Genomic DNA, 24,961 nt, shown 5'->3' on the forward strand with positions numbered 1-24,961 from the left:
TTTATTTATTTTTATGTTTGGCTGTGTTGTGCCTTCGTTGCTGCGCCCGGGCTTTCTCTAGTTGCGGCGAGCGGGGGCTACTCTTGGTTGCAGTGTGCGGGCTTCTCTTGTTGCAGAGCACAGGCTTCAGTAGTTGTGGCTTGCAAGCTCTAGAGCGCAGGCTCAGTAGTTGTGGCGAACAGGCTTAGTTGCTCCGCGGCATGTGGGATCTTCCCGGACCAGGGCTCAAACCCGTGTCCCCTGCGTTGGCAGGCAGGTTCTTAACCACTGCACCACCAGGGAAGCCCTAAATAAATATTTTTAAACAACAAAAAAAGCTAATAATTATTGGACAGTGCCAAAAGTCATGTCCTCAAAGGATCCACAAATCCCTTATGTGCAATTCTTAAATCCCCAAAGCTCTGGAAACCATTTTTGTTTTGTACTTTTAGTAACTTATTGACAGTTAAATTACTCTAACCTAAACTTACTTGACAGTAGTAGCTGATCTGAACTGAAGGAGGCTATTTACTGGTATTTACTTAACACGTATGAATAATCATATGGTTTACTGCAAAAAATATTACCCTATTTCATTATGCAGCGTTTTCCCTGAACTTCTAGGGTGTTAAAAGAATACACAATCTATGGCATTTGGTTTTACACAACTGCAGATCTTTTCCTGGTTGCTTTCCAGAGTAATCTAGAGCCCCATTCCAGCCTGAGGCCATGCCACTGGTCCCACTTATCTTTTCTGTGACCATCTTGAGCAACAATTGAGGCTGCAAACGGATCAGAGCGCCTTCCTTCCTGTCATGGCAGTGGGAAAAGTAAATGTGCCTCCCAATCCCATAGAAAGTCAGTATTATCACTTTGATGGTCCATGATGCGTTAAGAAAGAACATCTTGGTCTTTTAAAAAGCACCTTTCTATTTTCATCACTGGACATTGGGCAGTCGAGGATTAGAATTAAGTTACTAGCTCTTAGCCTTGCAACGGAATCTGCTCAATATATATTTACCATTTGGCTGACGCACATCTTGGCCAGTATGTAAGAATTTCTCTCGCGTTAAGTGTCGGCAAAAATGCGTATTTGTAGGGAGAAAGTAACCGGAGGCCCTACAGTGGCTCAGCTCCAGCAACAAATCCATCATTACTCCATGCAACTGTCACGCTCCCCACGTATCTCTCTTGGACCCCACCCTCTGGCCGGCAGGATCGTATCTAGGGATCTCAATTAGAGAGCTTGTAGTAAATAAGACGGGTTATGCCCGTAACGCTAGAGGAGGTGGACCTGCCTACTCCCTAGGGTGGGATATTCCGCGCTTGGAAAAATTAAAACGAAGTAGATTCAAACCACAATGCTAACTTTTCCCGACAGCATTTCCTTGGAAGAAAAAAAGCAGACCCCAAATCACCCCTCTAAAAATGCCTCTTTGGAACTGCAGAGTTAGTGGGTAGAACACTCTGCCGGACCCCACCTACGTCGGGCGCGCTCTCAAGGCCGGGGAACCTCGCCGCTCCTGCGCGGGTTCTAGACTCCTCCCCTCAGGACGCTCATCACCACCCTTCCCCGCTACTTCCGGCCCTCACCGAACGCCCTCAACGCGCTTGCGCCGTTTTGATAGGCTTTTCGAGTACAAGAAATCTGAGCGCTGCTTCCCAGGAACCGCCCCCGCCTCCTCTTCGCTCCGCCCACGCCTTACTGGCCTCTCCTGAAATCTCGCGAGGGTTGGTGAGCGTCCGTATTTTGCGGGCAACTAGCTTTCCCAGCTGCTGTAATTGCAGCTGCGGGAGAAATTGGAGCTGCTGTCGTCGGCGTGCCCGCCCTCCCCCACTGAGGAGAGCCACCGCCTCTTCTCTCGCTCTCCTCATACACCTATCGCCGGGAGCGGCGGCAGCAACAGTCCCTGAACCCACCGGCGCCTCCTCAGGCGGCCGCACTGCTGGTCATTCCCTCAGTCCGGCAGCTCCCGGCGGCCCCCTGCCACTGTCCGGCTCCTCACTTCAGATCGTCTGCTCCCTCCTCATCCTTCCCCGGGGCCCACCTCCCCACGGCCTCGCCGGGGTGGAGGACGACGAGGAGGAGACGAGAGTCACCCTCCCTCCAGGCGGCGCCGGCTCCCTCACCCGCGGGTGTGTCTTATAAATGGCGTCGGAAAGCGACACAGAGGAATTCTTTGATGCCCCTGAAGATGTGCACCTAGGGGGCGGCTATCCTGTAGGGTAAGTAACCGGAGCCATGGCCCACAAGCCGGGCGTCCCCGTCCCCCGGCTTCCCCTGTGCCTTCCCCCGTGCCTTCCCCCCTACACCCCTCCCAGGGCCGGCTGTGTCCGCCACCGCTGCTCCTCTCCGCCTCCCTCGGGCACTTAAGAGACAGTCGGGGGAGGGCGATTGGCCACTTCGGGCAAACCCTCCTCTTTTCCCTGGTGAACGGCCCCAGGGGTTCCTTTCTTGTCTTGTCCAGCTTTCTAAGAGGTGGGACAGTTTACGAACCTGAGAGCCGGAGATTTGTATTTGTGGGGTTCAGAGCATACTTTGGAAACATCCGTTTTAGCCTTGGGGGCCATAGTTTAAAGGAGCAGCAACAGGAGAAATTACAGTGCCCAGTTTTTTTTTTCTTTTGCCGCTAACTTACCTATTCGTTTCAGGGGTGGCTGTACCTCTCCCTATTTTGCCTTCTTCTCTTCGTTGCACAGAAAGAAAAGGAGCGGAGCGTGGAGTGGGGGGGGACGATTGGGTGTTTACTTAGGAAAGTCCTCTAGGTGATGTACTCTAGATCCACGGTGTTTTATTAAAATAGCACCTTGCCGTGAGGCAAAGGAAATCGAAGACAAGGTCCTTTGCCATTAGGGAGAATGCGGTCTTAAAAGCGTAGCCGGACATAAATGTGCACAACCGACTACAGAGATACAAACAAGTGCTGAGTAATCTGTGGTTAGAAGGAGAGCCACAGCTTTGTGCTCTTTATCTAATTCTGCAAGATGTTTTAGTGGTGATTAATACGGGAGATTCTGAGTAGGAAATAGAGTAGTTGGAATGCTTCGCTTGCCTGGGACTTCTATTTACCCACTCCTCCACTTTTCAAAGTTGGAATATGTTTAAAGCGATTTCACCGAACTCTTCTACTGGGCTTGTGTGGAACTAGAGGCAGTGAAATACATTTTCATGCTATAAGAACTTGAAAATCGGTAAAATTTGTATGTTAATGTAAGTCACTAATATGGTTCCAGGAGTCAGCTGCCTTCAATTTGCAAGCTTACCCGTGGAAGAAATATCTTAATGCAGATAATGTTATCTGTACATTCTAGAAGTCGTTCTAAAACCTAATATGTATTATATATAATATATACCTCAAAAGTTACAGCAACAAAATCAGAGAGAACTTTCTACGTTGGTAGATCACTGATGAGTGTGTTTCCAGCAACCTTCAAATCACTGTTATGGGATTTGGGGGCTGCAATGGCCAATCTTGAGATGGCATTGAATCTCCTTCAAGTTCAATATATGAAACAAGTTCATAGCTAGATGTTAGAGGATAGAAAATTCACTTGGATTACCAAGTACATTGGAGCCCCCTGAAATTAAATTTTGTCTTTTTGGTATTCCCTTTAAAGTAATGAACTGTCAATTCAGGTTAAATAAGAGACCTAATCCTTTAGTTGTTGTTGTTGTTGTGTGTGTGTGCACGCGTGGAGGGGGAAGGGAAATAACCGTCGACATATGATTTAATCAATTTAGAGCTATGTGAATATTGTTCCTTTTCAATGAATATAACAAATTTAAGTTTGAAGGACAGCTACATCAGGACCTGTGTAAACTGCCTAGTAGTCCAGTACCTGGCACAGAGAAAGAACTGCAATGTTCATTCCCTTCTCCTTCCTTTCTTGGAATTAGCAAATTTAACTTCACACAGTGCTTACTTTGGGAGGAAGTATGCAGAACTTGGAGTTATTTAACGTATCCAAACCGAATGAGTCATTTTGATAGAATTGATAAAGTCACTTATTCCCTCGTGGGATAATATAGTTTCTCAAGCACTTTGATCCTTTGATATGCTAGGTGAAAAGTAAAAACATCTCTTGGGACCCAGCCTTCTGATTTTAACTCTAACCTGCCTATATATTGAGAGTGTTGAGCTCTGTAGATAAAACTGTTAGTCTGTGAATTTTTCAGCTCCATCCTGCGTTAGTGAGGGGATTTGGAAGAGAATTAGACTCATCTGGAGAATTGCATCTGAAAAGAACTAGCAGTACTGGGAGGACTGCACAAGGTTGGCATCATTAGCATTTCCTCTGTCCTTTGTGACAGTTTTTGTCATTTTGCATAAGGTACTGTGAGGAGACTTGGATGGGTAACTAACAACCTAGAAATGCAGTGAGAAATCTTGATTTGTGGAAACACATGGTATCACTAGATATGTGGTCATTAGAAGTATCCTCTCTCCCTTGAGATATACTTGGAGTAGCATACCATACAAACTCTTAAGAGGTTAACAGACTGAGTTTGGGCACTTTAAGAAATGTTCCTTGCATTGCGCGTTCTAGAGTACACAGACCATTTCACCAAATTGTAGTAAACTGAGTAGACTGTTGAGAGTTATCTCGTGTTTTGTTAATCAGCAGAATGCAGATAAACAATCCATTTCCTAAAATTGATTTATTCTTTTCCCCCTCCAGTGGTGTCTTCAACTTTGTTATTCTGCTCTTTGAAAGCAAATTTAATAAGTTAAAAATAAGCCCAGTTGTTTATAGAAAGGCTTGATTCAAATGCACCCTACTATAACACAGTGGCAGATCATCTCCACTTGTACAGCTTTGCAGTGTGCATCAGTTATGCTTTATTTTGATTGGTATTTTAAGTCAGGTTTCCTTATTCTTATCTCTGTTTTAATGAGAAACCTTAGGCTCAGAGAGGTTAATGAATTGGCCTAGGAGACACAGCTTATAAGTGAAAGCTGGGATTTGAAACCAGTTCTTCGGACTTCTACTCCAGTATTTTTTCTAGTACATCATAGCTGCCCCATACTGGGTGTGTGGTGTGTGTGTGTGTGTTTATACAGGGTAACCTCCTCCAAGAGATGCTGGAGTAAAATGCTTTAGGACCAACTTGCTAAATTGAACTGATGCATATATTTAGAACTAGCAGCACAAACTTTTCAGTTCTCTTGGCTAGAAATTCCCACTTTCTGTTTCAAGAATATGTATCTTGTTTTGTCAGATAGGAGTGTTATAAGATCATAGAATGTTACAGCTGGAAGGGACATCTAGTTAAACTCCTTCATGTAAAATGTTGTGAAAGCTAAAGCCTGGAAAAAGTAAAGTGACTTGTCCAAGGTGCCACAGCAAACTAATGGCAAAGTTAGGACTAGAATCCAGATGAGTTTCACAGTCTAGAGTTCTTTTCTGCTATCGTGCTGTCTTTTGATAAAGCAGGAAAGGGAGGAGGAAGTTTGGTATAGTAGAAAAAAGCCCTGGACTATGAGTCATTTCATTTCCTCATCTTTAATTCGAGGAGAGTTTAACAGACTGGATGGTGTTGGGTACATGATTCGAGACCCATAGATTTGAAATTAAATATTTATTGGGTAAATTATATATGAAATGAATGTTCCTGCTAATTTTTGTGGATTATACATATACCTACTAAAGGCTGGCACTGAAACATGTTATAAAATTAAATGTGACATTTTGAGCATTCTTTATTTTTGTGTTGGCAACCAAAATATTTGTATTTTGGCTATACTTGTAATCAGCTATACATATACATATATCCCCATATCTCTTCCCTCTTGCATCTCCCTCCCTCCCACCCTCCCTATCCCACCCCTCTAGGTGGTCACAAAGCACCGAGCTGATCTCCCTGGAGTCACAGTATATTATTTTAGATTGGAGTAATGACAAAATCTTGATTTTTAAGTTATGAGAACTGAGATCAAACTCCCCCAAAGAATTGTTTGGTCTGAAAAGTAAAAAGTTGCATAGCTGCCTTTGTTGAAAACTCAGCTTCTCACTTAGGCCTCAGAAACATTTCTCTCTGAATTGAAAATTGATACAAGTTTCAATTAAAAAGGCCTTGGAAGGAAGGCTAGAATGGTAACATTTTTAGAGTAGGAAGGGACAGGAGATCATTTAGCGCAGCCCTTCCATTTAACTGAAAGAGAAACCTAGGCTCAGACAGGGGAAGTGACACATCGCTGATTAGTGGCAAGCTCAGAACTAGAACCCAGGTCTCCTGATTCTTCATTTATACCGTGATGCCTTGTCTGCAGAAGGAGGGAAAGTGTTGCCAGGTATCCCTGCTGTAGGTTTCTGGCACTTACCCTGTTAGCGGGACTCCTAAGATGGTCAACTGCTATCTACCATGATTCTGTTTCTTTCATGCCTTTCTGTCAGAGGACATGGACTGTTCTAGGATCCTAACTTTTGTCCACTAATTTTCTCAAAGTCAGGATCAAAAACGGTGACAGAATAGCTAATCTAAGAACGGGGATGGTTATTTGTTTTGTTTTGTTAGTGTCAGTCACAGTGTATTATTTTATTTATTTATTTATTTTAACATCTTTATTGGAGTATAATTGCTTTACAATGGTGTGTTAGTTTTTGCTTTTAACAAAGTGAATCAGTTATACATATACATATATCCCCATATCTCTTCCCTCTTGCGTCTCCCTCCCTCCCACCCTCCCTATCCCACCCCTCTAGGTGGTCACAAAGCACTGAGCTGATCTCCCTGGAGTCACAGTATATTATTTTAGATTGGAGTAATGACAAAATCTTGATTTTTAAGTTATGAGAACTGAGATCAAGCTGCCCCAAAGAATTGTTTGGTCTGAAAAATAAAAACTTGCATAGCTGCCTTTGTTGAAAACTCAGCTTCTCACTTAGGCATCAGAAACATTTCTCTCTGAATTGAAAAGTGATACAAGTTTCAATTAAAAAGGTATTTGTGTGCTATGGGTTACTTAAGGAAAGAGTCCTTAAAAATGGCTGTTCATGGGTTGGCATTTAAGCATAAATTGTATTTAATCATGGATTATATTTGATTGCTATTGGCTTTGTGGATGATAGAAATATATTTACATATGCTGTTTTATCACACCCATGTAGCATCATACAGAAGTGGGGGGAAAACCTTCCGCATATTAATTAGTAAATTCAAGCTCTAAGTTTAGTGGCCTCAAACTGTCAGTTTGGTGACCCATTGAGGCGGGACAGTCCGAACCAGTACTGCAATTTGGGGGCTCAATTTGAATCTGTACAAGCTCCTGTAAACTGAAAACTTTATTCTGTTCTTATGATAACCTACTTCATAAAATAGGGTAGATAAAATTTGATCTTTAAAAACATTAAAAACCTAGATTTAGGATGTTGACCATTCAGTGGTGATCCTACAGAACAAAAAATAACTTCTAATTGTTGATATTTGAGACTTGTGTAACCTTTACATTACATGACAATCCATGTGTTCTCTTTGGTTCATTGTTTTGATTTTGACAAAGTAAGGTGAATTTGCCGGGCAAGCACCTTGAAGAGGCTGTTTGTTTCCTCCTCACACTCTGCCTGCAATTCTGGTAATTACTTCCTGGGGTATGGAGGAAAGGAGTGGTGGTGGCGGTGGTGGTGGAGGAGGTGATGGAGATGGAGTAGGTGGTGAAGGTAGCCCCAGCAGCCAAGATAGAGAGACCAGGTTCTAAGGCTGCTTCTGGGGCATGGGTAACTGAGACCAGACAAATCATACTATTTAGCATTGTTTTAGGTACATGCCTACACAGTGAATTAAACAATCCTTTCTGTAAGAGATTAATAGCCTATAAGAATTACCTCAAACAAAATTTAAAGTAATAAAAATTGTAGGTATTTAACCTGAATTGATAATTAACCTACATTTGTTTTCTACCCAGAGCTAAGCTAATTTCTACAAACTTTCACAAGGTTTATTCCCCCCTAGCTGTCAGATGTTATTCTGCTAACAAGCTAAACCTTTAATTGGGTGCTTTCCTTACTCTTCAGAGTGGAACCTTATCTATTCTCTTATTTCAAACTGAGCAGTCTTTGTGTTAGTCTGTCATCTCGTGATTCAAGATTGTGGAAAAAGCACATAAGACATAATGTGGGCCTCATACCTGATGGCAACCCCAATGTTTTTCCCCATTCAGTATACAAATTTATCTTGGTTACTATAGCAACCAACCTATCAGTTATTCTTCTAGCTCTTTTGCCTTCTCAGATACTAGGATTACCATATAATCAGGTTTTGCTAAAGCTCTTCAGGTCTTAGCATTTTATTACCAGCCGCAGCTGTCTGGCAGTTTACAGCTTGGCATTCCATTAGTGTCAGTTGGTTTTAAGTCCACAAAACCTTTTTGTCTCCAAACATTTTAAACATACAGAATTTAACAGGAACATGTTTAGGCAACATTTTTCTCATACTAATTTTCTCAGTTCCATTGTTAGTCATTGTCTTGAAGATTGAATGCATTACATCACTGGCATCCAGTGGCCATCCATTTGTCATATCAGCTAGAATAAACTTCAAGATCAAGAGTGACCATTTAAGAAATATATGCAAATGTGAAGTGACTTAAAAGTACCTTGATTCATCAGCAACTACCAAATAAATAATCTGGCCTCTAACAAAAATGATTTCTGTAGGTTGTAGAAAGAATGTTTGGACCTTTCATTCTAATTTGAGAAAACAGTTTAGAAATTTAATAGGAAAGGTTATCTTTCTTTTGCAGCCTTTGAATAAACGGGAAAAGAAAGGTAAAGACTGCATAGTTGTATGGGTCTTTATTATGTCCTTCTGTTTTTTTTGTTTTTTTTTTTTTGCAGTACGCGGGCCTCTCACTGTTGTGGCCTCTCCCGTTGCGGAGCACAGGCTCTGGACGCGCAGGCTTAGTGGCCATGGCTCATGGGCCCAGCCGCTCTGCGGCATGTGGGATCTTCCCAGACCGGGGCATGAACCAGTGTCCCCTGCATCGGCAGGCGGACTCTCAACCACTGCGCCACCAGGGAAGCCCGTGTCCTTCTATTTTTTTATCTCTTAAAAACTTCAGAATTCAAACAACTAAAATAGTTTTAAGTTATATGTATGTTTGTTTTGCTAAAAATAAGGATGTTGAAGAAATATTTAGGATATATAAACTGGTAGTTTATATATTAGTGTTTGTGTTAATGTTTGGTGCTCACGCTTGTTAATATTGTATGGTATAGTAATAACTTCTAAATATGCATAATTAATCTCAGTTTAACGGAGGTGGTTAATCTTTTAGTCATTTAGCCAATATTGGTATCCGTTTCTGTACACAACTATAACGTAAGTAATTGTTACAGCTACTGCTTTGGGCAGCACAGATCTAGAATGTTCTGTCACCACAGGACGTTCTTGGGGAGTGCTGCTGATGCCTCCTGGTGGGGGCGGCTGGAGAGATGCAAGTTGGGCTATGTTGGCTATCCCTGTCTAAAAGGCAGGCAAGAAGATATTGGAACCGCTGTCTGCATTTTATGCCATGTTTCGCCAGGAACTCAGTCTGTTTTGTTTTACCAAACCTCGAGCTGGAGCACATGGTTCGGGCAAGGATAGTTCTTACATATTTGTAAATTGATTTATAGCAGTCTTAAAAGACATAAAAAGTGAAACCACATTTGGTTAAGCATTTAAAATATATATATATCAAAGTAGAATTCTCTTAAGATATTGTGTGTACTTTTCAAAAAGTGTTTGTCTTTCTGAATTAGAATATTATGTAGTGAGCTTGTAAGTTTGTGAAATGATTAAATTAAAATTTCCTGGCTTGAATTTTTATTTAAATCATATTCGAATGGTTTCATTTTAATATTAGTTTATCCTATTCAGAACTCTGGTTACCAAATTCTGAGGATGCCCCAAGGAGAACTTTATTTTCATTGTATAAATAGGCTTAAGAGCAGAAAAGGTTTTACTTTATCCGCAGCATCCTAACCCTTAAAATTTTTAAAAAGAAGGGGGAGGGGAGGATAAAATGTTTTTCAAAAAGGGCCAAGGATGAAGCATAAAAGTTTTGGAAACTACTGACAGAAAACTTTAACAATGTTTTCCAGTAGGCAGCCTGTACAGAGCAACCCATACCTGTTTAAAACCTACTTGACCACTCACTACTAATTGTAATAGACTATTCCAGTACAGACTCATTGAACCATGGGCATTCTTATGAACCACACGTCAAGCTCTCTAGAGGACCAATAAATAGAATATAGAGCTGTATTCAAACCCACTTTCTCAGAAGCAGGCATCCTGGTTACTAAGTAGGCTCAAGAGAAGAGGTAGGAGTGTTCTTTCTGGCATTGCTCTTGAACTGGAAAGACTGGCCATGGATGAACTTAATGTCCATAGTCCTCTTTTAAATTTGTTCCTGCAAGTCTTTATTTAAATTGGGAGACTGAGGAAATTATCTTTCTAGTTATTAGCAGTACTATTAACAATTTGTGTGGTTTTTAAAAAAATCATTATTTTAAAATACACCTATCTACCCAAATGGCAGGTGGTTTGAAGGTTTCCTCCCAACCCCAATTCCACCCCATTCACCCCCAGCTTTCTCCTTCCTAGCTTACCTCAAGGACATTAGTACAGAGATTCCCCAGCATAATGACTTGCTGTTCCTTACAGCTGAGAAGGAACAGTGATGGATGAAATATAATGAATGGGTGGGTCTTTGGGAAGGAATAAGGGAAAGATTGGTTAAATTGGATATAGTGGATGCATTGGTAAGTGGGATTGGTTAGTGTCACAGGTGGGGTAGGTCATTGGATTAGCAGAAGATAGGTGAGCGGAATGAATAGGTAGTTTGATAAAACTAGTACCTTTGTGAGTGAAAGTGAGTGGGTTTGTCAATATTTTGCAATTGGTATTTTATCTTTATTGGATTGGCTTTAGAGACTAAGGCTAATGACTGAGATCAGTCTTTTTTCCTTTAAGTGAACTTTACTATGCCTATTTTTATCCCAGGTCATAGCTCCTGGTTGTTGACTTTTAACCTTTGCCTTACTTCCCAGCGTAGAGCGATGTCTGCAGTTGATGTGTAGCAGCTACAAAAGGTTTAGGTGGCGATAGGATGCTCTATGGTGTTCCACTTCTCTTCACAATCTCTTCTACTTTTGAACTTCCTGGTTCTCTGAAATCTTCACTCCCTTCCCCCATCTCTATACAGTTCCTATAAGAGTGAAGGGAGGAAATGGAGGGGGCTGAGACAAGGACAGTGGTTTGGATTTATGGGACCTTTATAACTTGGGGACATCCTGTACTCAGTTATTAAGTGTTAACAGTGAAGCCTTGGGAAGTGTTGCCAGTTATCCTGCAGTCATATCAATTCCTTGTTACCAACTTTCTTTTTTCCAGGAATGAATGTATTCCCAATAAGAAAGAAATAATATAGTACTGCATGTTGTTAAACATGCAAAGAATGGTAATGCCATACTCTCGATTAATGTTGGGCATTCATTTTCAAAGTACTTTTATTTACATTATCTCTTCTGATTTATCCTGCAATTCTGTAAGATAGGACAATTTTTGTGAGCTAGGTAGGGCAGTTATTATGCTAATTTTGCAAATAAAAAAACAGCTCAGCATAAATGGGGGTCAGCCAGCAAAAGTGGAATTTCACTAATTTGTGGTAATTAGATGATGGTTTTGAATGGAGATGTAAAACATTAGGTTCCTCCCACTTCACTTTTCTAAACTATAAACATTTTTCGATGTTATATTTTAAATGTGAATTATTAGAATGATGAGGCTGACTCTCCTGCCATTTGGGTATGTATAATTCACTGTTGAAAACAACAAAAAGCAGTATTTTTTATGCTTTTCTTTTTAAGCTTTGACGGAATTGATTATGGTACGGTAGCTAGGTCAGAAAATGACCTTGCTACTGAAAGAGCTGGAATCCCAGACACTGCTAACTTCATTTCAAAGGGTATGTTCTTTGTTCCTAAGGGAAAAACCCCTCAAGATGTGAGACACTGCTGATTTGGGCTTCTGTGCCTCATCAAAAAGTCTTGAGCACAGATTTTTTTTTTTCTGTAATTGTTTTGTAGATTGTTGTCAGTTGTTTAGTTACGCCACATTTTTTTTCCCTTTTTTTTTTTTTTTTTTTGCTGTATAACTCTGATTCATATTTTTGGCTACAAGCCACTAATTGGAAACACAACGTTTCTTTATTTTTTTCCCTTCCCCTTCAAAGGTATTTTCTAGCAGTCACAATGAATGCATGTGGGAGTTTTTAATATTTTCCAGCTAATCAGACCTCTTTTGGCTATCAAATTAATGGGAAAAATACATTCCTAGTAGCTAATTAGAAAAATTACATTCTCAGTAATTACTATTTAAGATGTAAATAAGGATGAATAATCTCTTTAATAATAAACTTGGCCTACAGATTGTTTTATGTAGGTAAGCATTCTGGGTAATTTGAGATTTTTCTAGAATATTTATGAAGTTTTTAATACATGTTAAAGAATGCAGAAGTAGAAATTCAGATACATAAAGCACAGAAGTAGAATTTATAACCTAAAGTGCTTAATTACTGAAATATGTCCAATTTTCTATTATTCATGATATTGAGGGAAAACATGAATAATTAAATGTTACCAGTTACACCAAAACCTCAGCTCAGTCATTAGTTTACAACTTCCTTTCCCATCAAACCTTTTATCAGAGATAACAGTAATTTTTTTCCTGTAATTTAAAAAACAAAATAAATGGTTTAGTTTGAATTTTTGTTCCTCTGCCCATCTTTGGTGATAAGTAGTGAACTCAAAAGGAGAAAAGCAAAGAATCTCAAAGTCTGAATAATCAGTTCATTGATAATATAATTGATTTATTTAAATTTTTTAAAAAGGGGGGTTGTGACAGGTTCTCCCTTGGTGGCGCAGTGGTTAAGAACCTACCTGCCTACACATGGGACACGGGTTCAATCCTTGGTCCAGAAAGATCCCACATGCCGTGGAGCAGCTAAGCCCGTGCGCCACAACTACTGAGCCTGCACTCTAGAGCCCCTGAGTCACAACTACTGAAGCCGGCGTGGATGCCGCAACTACTGAGCCTACACGCTGCAACTGCTGAAATCCCACACGCTCTAGGGCCCGTGTGCTGCAACTACTGAAGCCCACGTATCTAGAGCCCGTGCTCCGCGTCAAGAGAAGCCACCACCATGAGAAGCCCGTGTACCACAACGAAGAGTAGCCCCCTCTCGCCACAACTAGAGAGAGTCCACAGGCAGCAACAAAGATCCAACGCAACCAAAAATAAATAGAAATTTTTAAAAAAGATTAGCACATCATTGGATGTTTTAGATAACTTACAAAATCATATTAGCACGTTAACTTGATAAAGCTTCTGTAAAGTGGCCTGTAGCCCAACATCTTGTTTACTTTTTAAAAAGTAAGTTACGAAGTGATTTAGCATAATTGCATTAGTATTGACTTTTCCAGACAGTCATAAATTTAGTTATCTGTTTCTGTTGCAATTTTACTAGAAATTATTTTAAATCATTAATAGATGTGACTTTCATCTAACCCACTTTGACAAATTGGGACATTGTGATATAGCTGCCCTACCCTGGAGTTACTGCTTGAATGTGGGTATTTATTGAATGATTGTAAACGTGAAGGGTAGAATGGTTTTAGTTTAGAATTCTTGAGTAGGCCCAGGGAGCTGATATATTTTTCTGTTTATTTTGTCAATAAATAGATTATCAAGCTGTTCTTTCAGGAATATGGCGTAAAACTACATGAATTACATAAATCAGTTTGGAAAAATCAGCTTGTCATTTTAGACAAGATAAAGCTGCTTAAGTTCTACTTTAAGTTTTAATTACTTTCTATATGACTAGAGTTATATTTCATTATAAAGTTTCTTTTGATTTCATTATAGATCGCTTAAAAATGTTGCCACAAAACCTATATTGAGAAAACATAGAGCCATTGTGCCAAATTTTCTCTCCGTCTATTTCTATTAATATCAATGGTAAACTAGTCATTAGGTATTTTAGACATATTCTGCTTCTTGGCTTTCATAGTATTTAAAACCTAAAATGGTCTTTCAAAGGATAATAAAAGTAGTAATTCACATCTTGAGGATTCAGTTAATTCCCTATTAGATAACTGTCATAACTATATTCTCCATTTTTTGTTAATCTTGTTAATAAACCAGTATTGCCATGTATCAAGGGAAACCCCCTTCTGTGGGGGGTTTTATGCTTAGCATGTAATCTAGTAAAACTTGCCATAACAATGTAACTAATTAATAAATACATTCATTAATGATATATACGCATCAGTATATACATTTTAATTCCAGTGAACGATGCTGCATACCAAATTTTTAAAAATTATGCACCTAGAGCAAGATTTAAAAAATAAAACGGTATCTTATTCTCTAAATTTGAACTGTTCTTAATTTTTCTTCAACCTGAGGTTTGGTTCTGTTTTTGATTTTTGCTTTGTTTTTGTTGTTTTCCTGCCTGGTCTAAGTGGGGGAAGAAATCCTCATGTCAGTGTTTTGTGAGCACCAGAACCTTTCTGATTACTAGTTTAGACTTAGCACTTTTGTGTTGGTCTTAGTTTGCCATCACATCTTCCTATTTCAGTTTGCTGGGCTATAGAAATCAAAACCCTTTAATTACCTGCTTATTTTAATGACTAGCTAGGGCCTTATCTGCGCTCACCTCCTGTTCACCTCAAGGACCTTAGAATCCCAAACCTTTGTACAGGCAAGCTGTTCTTTGCTCTGCTTGATTCGGTTTGTTGATGTACTGCTTAAGCTTATCTTACTTTTATAGTTTCCTGATGGCAAAGGCAAAAAGAGGTGGATAAAAACAAAATCAAGCTATAGGACAATTTTCTGTTAAGCCCTTGGTAGTCACCTTCTATAAGAAAAATGATTGCCAAGCCACCAGCTTTATTCCAGCTGACTCACTCTATGCGTCCTCCTTCCATGTCATTACTCTTTTTTACCTCCTTAGGAGTCTGTCAGGAATTTTGCAACCTGACAAGAGGCTTCTTTAGAGCCAACCATCTTTTTTTCCTCAGAACCTAAAATGTGAGTCCTCTTACTGACAAAAAAAGAAAAGAAGACCTTGTTAGTCCATTTTTCTGTGTGTTGCCCAATTGTTTTGGTATATTCTTTTCGCCCAGTATAATGAGTAGTCTGGAAATGGAAATGTTAAATGTGAGATCACTCTTATATTTTGTTTAGTGGGTCTTTGAGTTCCTACTTGTTTAGTTGACTATGAAGCAGGTGGCAAATGTAGCTTTAGTCTGCACATTCCTTCCACCCTGTTCTCAGAAGGCTTACAGGTTGTGTTTGTTTGTTTTTCAGATAACCCTCAGGTAAGAGGTAAGAGAAACACCAAACCCAAAAGACAGAAGGATCTGTCTATAGCTAAAGGGTGAGAAACTAGAGGTAGGATGGCTTATGGGATCTGACTCTTTGAAACTACAGAAATTCAGTGTTCTTTTTTAAAGTAGACTTAAGCACTGATTACCCTAAAGCCATAGTGCATGAGTGATGAAGATGGAAAAGATGATTCAATGATTGCCTGGAGAGAAACCACTCGCTGAAGCTCTGAAAAACCAAGTTAGACTATTACAGTAGTCAGCCATGTTTATACCTGATTTCAAAATGTGGGTTTTGCAGTAAGACAGGCAAGGAAATGCAACTGGCTTCTATTTGGGGAATCTAATCTGTACGGGTTCTTAATACACACTTGTATTGACTGCCATTCAAATTGAGGAGCCATTAGTGCTTCAGGTTGTGGGAGGATGTTGAGACAATTGAAAAGCAAGTTCTACCTCATATTGTAGAAAGCTCATCAGTTTTATTGAAAAAGAACGTATCTGAAATATTTCTGATATCCCTTTTATAAAGTGAAGTGTCCTAAAATGACTTTGTAAATACAGTAACCGGATCCATTTTTAATGACAACATAATTTTAATTGATATTTATCCAGAAAGTTGGCTGTTGATCTTTATTTGACCTATATAGGTTAACTTCATTTTTAACACAAATGAAGACAAATGATATAAATATCTTTATAAATAATGGTTATAAGTCAGTTTACATATCTAGAGATTTATCAGTTTGTTACAGTAGCCATCTTGTTTTTGTTTTTTTGAGGGGTTCAATCTAAGCCAAAATAATGAAGCTGTTAATAGACCTTACTACTCTGTTTCACTGTTTTTGAAAAATGTACATAATAGCATATATACAGTATTTGCATTTGGGCATATCCACTGAATGCATTGTCTGGAAAAGCTTTGACTAAATTCACACATGTGCAATTTTTTTCCCCAGTCAGTGAATGCTGTTGAATACTTAGATTAATATTTATACAATGACATTGGCCATACAATTCCTCCCACTTTGTCCCATTATCACACACGAACAGATCATAGAATTAATTGTCCACCTAATTATTTTAGGGGTAGGGTAGAGTTGCCAGGTAAAATACAGGACTCCCAGTTAAATCCCAATTTCAGATAAACATACTAAAAATAGATTTGTTGTTTATCTGAAATTGGAATTTAACTGAGCAGCCTATATTTATGTTTGCTAAATCTGGCAACCCTAGGTGGGGGAGAAGCAAAAGGAGACTAGTAGGTATGGGCACAGTTGTGAGACTTAAATACAACTGAGTATGCAGTGACAAGGATCGCCTTTTACTCTGATTGGGAATACCGAGATTTTTGAGTGCAATGTTAATTTTAAGAGTCCAACTCTTTTTTTCTTTGTAAGTGCATTCCTGAAAACAAAGCTCAGAAATAACAAAACTTAACAATATATTGTTTAGAGATACATGGCATTTTAAAAATAAAAAAGTAAGGGAACAATAAGTCAAATCTGGGCTAGTGGTTCCCTCTAAGGCAAAAGCAGCAGAATAGGGCAGACAGTAGCTTCCCTGGTCTTGATGCTGTTCTCATTCTCAGGTGACCTAGTGAGTCACAGTTCATTTGATTTGTTGTGCTTCATAATTACATGTATATGCTACATTATACTCTTGTACATATCAAATATAGAATGACAGTTTAAAAGTTAAAACATAGGCTTCAGTGAGAATATTAGCCTATATGGAAAGTTTCACTGCTTGTACTTTCCAAAATAAATCCAAAATCCAAAAGGTAAAGAGGCGTTCATTTCTCTCTTCTCTGGGTTAGCCATCCTTAGTTCTTTATATCATTCTACTCAGTTTCTGGAACATTCACCAAATTGGTTTCTGTCTTTTGGATATGTTCTGTTTTTTCAGTGTTTCTTTTAAAATGTATCCCAATGATACACGATATTCTAAAGCGTGCTCTTATCTATCAGTGGGAAGTAGAGTAGAATTTACCACTCCCCTTGCCCTGGACATAATAGTTCTGTTAATTCAGCCTAAGATCACACTAGCTCTTTCAGTAGTCATATCACAGCCTTTACTGTCTGAACAATCAACAAAAATACCTAAATGTTTTCACACGATTTGTTGTTAAGTCATATCTCCCCAATCATGCATTTTACATTTATCCCTATTACATTACATTCTGTTAAGATTTGGTCCATCCTTCTAACTTGTTGAAATATTTTTGGATACTGTCAGCCAGTATATTCCTTATCCCTCCAACTTTGTGCCAACTGTAAATTTGGTAGATATACCATCAGTTTCCTCATTCAAGACATTCAAATGTCAAGTGGGACAGAACATCAAGTAGGATAGAGTACAATAAAAATTATTTAATATTTCCTTATGGTTTTTCATTGATTCATTAATCACACCTTGAGTAATGTTCAACCAGTTACAAACCCACCTAAGTGTATTCTAGCCTACATCTCTTTGTTGTCTAAAAGGATATCATGAGAGAATTATAAAATTTAGTGCATAAATCCAGATTTTTTTTGTGTGTACAGTATTCCCTTTATATTCTAGGCCAGTAACCCTATCAAAAAAGGAAATTAGGTTAATCTTGCATGTTTGGCTTTCTGTGGGTGCTTACTGACTCTTAAATGAGTATCTTTTCCCCACGCCTAGGGCCCTAAAACCATTTCACAATGTGTTTAAGAATTTTGCTTGACATTGACATCAAGTGAATCTGTTTATAGTTTGTAGCATCTACCTACTTTTCAGTGTTGACTACCAGAGTTTTCCTTAACATCCTTTTCCATCTCTCTGATTCTTCAGAGGTTTTAGAGATTGAACTCTATAAATTCTCAGAGTATGCTGGGATATAATTTGGGACAGGAGAACTGAAATCATTTACAGTAGCTAGGTACTTTTATCTCCTTGAATGCTTTGGGATTCAATTTCCTCATTCTATAATTTGTTTTTCCCTTTCTGGTTTAACTATCAGTAATCTTAATTGGAAAAAAAAAGAATTGATGCAGGCTTTTACTTTATATTATTCATCCACATATATCCAGACTGCAGTTTCTTTTTGTTGTTCTGAATATAAATTAAAATAATGAAAAACTCTGTCTCTGGTATTTTTTTAAATCCTCGCACATTTTGAGCACCAGTCTTTTCTGATACTGTTCTTATAGGTTTTTGTACTTTTCCTTGGATGTGTGCCCATTCCATCCCTCCGATCTCTTCTGCATGTTCTCCTTTAAAATACTTCTTTTGACATGTCACCATGGAGATGCAATCAACGAAATTCAGACAATGAGAAATTCTAGGGGATGAACAACCTAGTGTCTTTGTTTAAGACTTTTTTTTAAGAGCAGTTTTAGGTTCACAGCAAAATTGAGGGGAAGGTACAGAGATTTCCCATATACCCCTTCCCCACACACATGTATAGCCTCCCCCATTATCAACGTCCCCCACCAGAGTGATACATTTGTTACAATTGATGAACCTACATTGACACATCCATAATCACCCAAAGTCCATAGTTTACCTTAGGGTTCACTTTTGGTGTTGTAGATTCTATGGTTTTGGACAACTGCCTAATGGCATGTATCCATCATTATAGTATCATACACATTAGTTTCACTGCCCTAAAAAATCCTCTTCAGACTTAACAGACTAGTTCCTCAACACATGAACTGCAAGAAATAAAAAAAATGAAAGGAAACCTACTCATTGAAAGAGACATATCAACTGATTATAGCACATGGACCTTATTTGGATACTGATTGAAATGGACCAACTGTAAAAAAAAAAAATTGAGACAATCTGGGAAATATGAATGTTGACTGTGTATAATAGGGAATTGTTAAATTTGATAATAGTGTTGTGGTTATGTTTTAGATATGTACTGAAATTTTTATGGGTAAAAATGAAATAGTTCCTGAGATTTGCTTCAAAATAATCTGGCAGGGGAGTGGAGGGAGGGATATTGATATTGATCACTATTGACCATGGTCAACATGTTGTGCATGTGGGTTGATAATATTATTCTCCCAATTTTGTACATGTTTGAAATAGCCATAATTAAAAGTTGGAAAAACTCCCCCAAAATATTTTTTATGATCACATACATTGTTACTAGCAGATTCAGAACTAAAACTCAGGTCTCCTGATTCCAGCTCATGTTCTTTTACTATGTAGCTAAACTTACAGCCCTTCTACTTCGAGATTGGTGTCATGGTGCCCTTTCAGTCTTTGGGACCCCCTCCCCAAGCCTTCCCTGGGGAATTTGTGGTGGCACTCCTAGATAAGTAAGGCTTTAATAAATGGCCAGTTTCATTTGACCGGCTACCTACCCATGTGAAACCAGGAAAGAATATTAGACTTATTAGGGTAAATTGACAGGCTGCATGTGTTGCTAGAATCAGCAAAGAGACTTGGGTCCTACGCCTAATTATTATTAGGCCCTTGATCTTCGCATAGGCTCTAGGAGATCAGGGCCTATGTCTGCTTTGTTCACTACTTTACACCCAGTGCCTAGCACTGTGCTGGTACGAGGTAAGCAGTAGGTAAATGTTGAATGAATGGATTAATTTAACCTTCTTTGGCCTTATTTTCCTCACATGTAAAATGAGATAGTTGGTCTAAATTATTCTTACTTCCTTCAAACATGAAAAAAATATATATTCCCTTCTTACTGATTTTTTAAAAATCCTTTTAGGACTTTGTAAAGAATTACTGTAAATGTCTTTTTAACACTGGGTAACATCATTAGGTAGAATGCTCACTTGTAACACCTGTGACAGAAAACCCACAGTTATGTTGCATCAAAATCTCTTAAAAATAGCCTACTGCTATGCATCTTCTGTTGGATTGATTTTATTTCTATTAAGTAAATGAATACTGTTCTCAACATTACTAAATTAGAGAGTCAGGTTTAGCAAGTTCCAAACTCAAACTAAGAGGGTTATTAATAAAATGTTGCATCGCTTGCATATTTTTACTTTTCACTGAAATTGTATTGAATGCAGTATTATTATGTCAGAGTTTATAAAGGATTTGACATTTTGCTTCCTCTGGAAACTTAGTGAGCAACTTTTGGATAAGCTGTAATTATTGTCATCAGATCCAAATCCCAGTGATTAGCACCTACCTTTGGAAGTAATGACCTTATTATTCTAATGAAATTTTACCTTAGGTGTCTGAAAGTTATCACTGGATCAGGTCAGAGTTTATAAAAGAAAAAATAATTCCTATACTGCCCTGCAAAGTGACCAGAGCAATGTTTTGATGCCATGTAACATTTTAAAAATAATGAATGTTGTGTAGATACTAAAGTGCATTGGTACTGAACACAAATACCCTAGATGCAAAAGGAAAACTACTATAATTAAAATGCTAAATGGACAGGGACCGGAGAAAGCTTCAGTCACACATTATTTTATACTCAAATATGAGGTTCGTTAGTATAAACTCAACATAGCGAGTGCATGAAAATAACTTTCTTACAGAAAACAGGGTATAATGAATTAAAATATTCTATCTGTATAAGTTGCTGAAACACTAACCTTAAAATTGCTTTTATATTCAAAACCTGAGTGCAAGCCACACTAAAAATAAGTATTTGATCTATAAGCCATGTGGGTTTTTGTTTGTTTGTTTGTTAGTAGAATACCAATACTTGTTTAACTTAGACTTTATTTTGGAGCTGTTTCAGAAATTGTTTTTCATGTTTAAGTTTAATAATATCATTGATAGACATTGTCTTCAATTTCAGAAACTATGCTGCAAAATCAAAGATTTACTGCATTTTTAATTAATATGAATATGTTGAAAGGTTTTTTTTTATGCTATTAGGTGATGAAGGAAGTTTCTCCCATTAAAGTTATATTTTTGTTCAGCTTTGTAAGAAGCACATTTCTTATTTCAACGAAGCTTTGTTAATCATATATTTAAATGTGTCAAAAATATTTGATTTTAAAGTATCCTATAATAAAAACTTTTGAAATGAAAATTGAACTTTTGAAGTTCTCATTTTGGTTTGTAAAGGTTTTGTTAAAGTGAGATAAACTACCAATACTTAAATATATCTACCTGTTAACTTCAGTTTTCTTATAGATCTCTCACTTGTGTGGGGTGTAATAAAAGTTATTTTATGTGCTTTTTATGGGAAAAATGTGGGCTTTTTATGGGAAAAATTACTGACCTTAACCTTTGAACAGGAGGAATCTAATATTTAGTATCTACAGAAAATTTTGAAAGAATATTTTTCTAGTAAACTAGATGTATCAGAGTATTACCGGACATTTCTGGATGTGTGTGTGTGCGCTGGATTATGTCCATGTTTCCTATAATATATCTCAAATTTAAGGGAAGTCAGAGGTGTAAAATTTAGATCATTAATCATGGTATAAAAATTACATCTTCACTCCCAAACTAATGAAGGGTCTTAAAATAAACTTTCCTAAAATTACAGAAACTCTGAAAACCCTTGCTTAAAGGTCTTGCCCCTAGTTGGTTGGGAAAGCCAAGAGTAGAACTTAATTTTCTTGACCTAGTCCCCTATTTCTCCTGTCCCCAAACTCCAACATGAATAGCTATTTTCTTTAGGTACATAATCACTCTGAAATAGTATGTTATTATCTCTACTTTGAAGTTAGAGACTGAGTTATGGAGAAGAGTTGAGTGGTTGTCTGGGGAGACCCTCAGAAGCTCTGGATTCTTCCTTTACCATACAATTCCAGTTTTAAAAACCGGGTTTCCCAGCTCGATGCAGACTAGAGGCAAAAATTAGAAGGGAAGGGGGAAGAAAGCTTTTAAAGGCAGGCACATGGCCAGCTGTAAGAAGTGACCACTTCTATTGAGGAGGGAGATGCAAAACTATAAAACACAGACATTCCAAGCATAGTAGCGTAGGGTCCTGTAGTGTGAAGGCAGATAAATCCCCTGTACCTTAGGGTCCGTGGAGGGCATTACTGTATTAAAATATAGTGTAGTATTTGAGCATGATAATTACTCTGAGTCAGTAAGAAAGGGAAAATTGTATATCCTTTGTTTAAGAAGGTATTTTCAAGGGAAAGATTACTGAAACGGCAAGGCTTACCCTATAATGTACTTATTTACAAGCTGCTTTTGAAATTTGAAATTCAAAAGTACTTAGAACACTTTCAGAAGTTTGGCACTCAAAGAGAAGCTTCATCTCTCTGGCAGTTTTATACATGGAACATTTCATTATTTTATTTCCTAGCAGTGCCAAATCAATTAGGCATTAATTGTAGTTGTTAAAGGCAGATCAGGATTCAAGCCTTTGACTTAATTAGTTTAGTACAACTCAAGAAGCAGCGCTAATTACCTTTACTTTGGTGTTCATTCATAGCACTGCTTAGAATATTCTCATAACCGTCATCTTTTAAGACCTTACACAGAAAAGAGGCAATATTGCAATGTAGTTGAGAGAGTGGACCCTAGAGCCAGACTGCCTAAGGTCAAATTCTGGCCCAGTTATTCACTAGCAGTGCAATTTAAATTACCTCATCTGACCCAAGCCTCAAGTTTTTTTGTTGTGTAAAATAGGGAAGGTAATATAACTACCTCATTGGAAAGTTGTGAGGACTAAAGAAGCAAAAGCAAGTCAAGTCTTAGCACATTTTTGGCACATGCTTATTAATAAATGATGGCCATTGTATAATCATTATTACAAGGCCCCTATTAAGAACATTTCCTGTGGGAATACTAAATAATGATTTACTATTACGGTGAAATGAATTGTTTTCTCATTTTGGCACATGATACAAATCGTTTTAGCCAACTTTGCAAGTTATAAATATGCTTTCACTTTTTACTAGATGCTAATGTTCTATAAATGGATGAAAAAATGTATCACAAAATGTATCTTGCAGACTACCCTGTTAAAGACAATTTTAGGCTTAATCAGACTGGAGGAAGCTATGAAATGTTTTACTACCTACCAAGACCTTAACAACTTTGTAACATTTAAATTATGTTTTGAACATGAGTGGCTTTTGTTATTAGTTTTTTGTTTAATGACATCACAAAATGCAAGCAGGATCCCATTTGAATCACCAGCTCAGTATAATCTGGTGTTTTTCATGTTCCCTGTTGTTAAATAGCCTGGAGCTTTACAGGCTGTAGGGTATCTTTCCTGTATCCAGAAATTGGTCTCAGGCTTCCCACTACTGACAAAGTCCCTTGGAGAAACTTGGTGCACTCATTATTTGTGAGTTTCAATGGAGCAATTCAAAGCTGCTGAGGAAACTACAGCTTATTGTGTGTGCCCCATGTGCTCTCTCACTTAATCCTTATAGTAGTCCTATGAAGTGTAGATGTTTTTACCCCTTTTCCAAAGGAGGAGATTGAGGCTTGGATAAATTAAATGAATTGATCAAGATCACACATAGGGTAAATGGCAGAAGCGGTATTCAAGCAAGGTCTATCTGCACATGTTCTTTTCACTGCATTCCCTTGGCTCTCAAAAGGAAGTAATAAATTACTCTTTATAGTTTGTACACAGCTGTATGTAAAGCCCCACCAGAACCAATCTGGACTATTTCCATGTGTGTCAACAGTTGGTCTATAACTTAGATCCTGTGAATAATCAGCTCTTTATGAAACCAGTTACATACAAGAGATAAATGTGGCGCCCTATTCTGTTTTTTGGACAGCTAAAAAACCTGATCAGATTTCTCAAAGTGGGAGTCATGGGGAAGGCAGATTTTCTTTTTCTTGCCTTCTCTACCTCATATGGGGGTTAAGTTTTTTGAAAAACATCTTATTTCCTCTTGTTGCTACACCTCTGTGGCAGATGATTTTTTTTTCTTGATTGACATTCAGAATATGTGCCATATGGAAATTTGAGCCTCTTCAAGGTTTTTTGTTTTTTAAATTTTTGTTATTGTTTTGAGTGCACTTGTATTATTTTACACATCCTTTTTGTGAAATATTTATTCCTTTTATTAAAATTGGAATAACCTTGGTCCTAATCACCTCCGGATAAACAGGATTTTGTTACAGAGCAGTATATGTTTGCCGGGGAAACCAAGTTATTGCGGATATTAAAATTTTCATTCCTGGAAATTGTCCTTTATTAACATGAAATGATATCGTCCAGGCGCTGCAATTAAGTGGGCAGGCACTTAAAAGAGACTTAAAAAGAGACTACCTTTTTTGTTTTTTAAACAAGCTTTAAAAAACCCCTAAACTGGGATTGTCTTAATCATCTTCCTATCTCTAGTCCCTGGTACATGGTAGATGTTCCATAAATGTTTGTTGAATAAAGGGGTTGATTTTCTGTTGAATGGCAAAAGTAATTTTTTTATCACACTGTTTTGATTAGAGGTCAAGGATGACTCAATTTGGCACATGAAGAGCATGGGAGTAGGACTCGATGCTTCTCTTGGTTCTGCCCCTAACTTAATTTGTGACTTTGGGGAAAGCCACTTAATCTCTGAGCACCTTGGTTTCTTTATCTGTAAAAAGAGGCGCTATGACTAGATGATCTTGAAGGCGCCTTTCAACACAAAGTTGTATCATCTGTGATCACTGCATTTAAACAATTTAGGAATGGCATATGAATCATTTAAAAGCTTCTTACTGCATAACCCTGATA

The 24,961-nt window shown here is 38.1% G+C and overlaps 1 protein-coding gene across 1 annotated transcript in view; it reads left to right on the top strand.

The window, feature by feature from the left end:
- The first annotated feature begins 1,724 nt into the window (after positions 1–1,724).
- WDR44 (WD repeat domain 44) overlaps positions 1,725–24,961 on the top strand; it is an 80,988-nt gene continuing 57,751 nt past the window's right edge. Inside the window, exon 1 of the mRNA XM_029240901.1 lies at positions 1,725–2,205. Coding sequence (XP_029096734.1) covers positions 2,129–2,205 — 77 coding nt within the window. The 5' untranslated portion in view covers positions 1,725–2,128. The remainder of the gene's footprint in view (positions 2,206–24,961) is intronic.

Source organism: Monodon monoceros, unplaced genomic scaffold (assembly GCF_005190385.1).
Source record: "Monodon monoceros isolate NGI ecotype Baffin Bay Population unplaced genomic scaffold, NGI_Narwhal_1 Super_Scaffold_22, whole genome shotgun sequence".
Classification (NCBI taxonomy): domain Eukaryota; kingdom Metazoa; phylum Chordata; class Mammalia; order Artiodactyla; family Monodontidae; genus Monodon; species Monodon monoceros.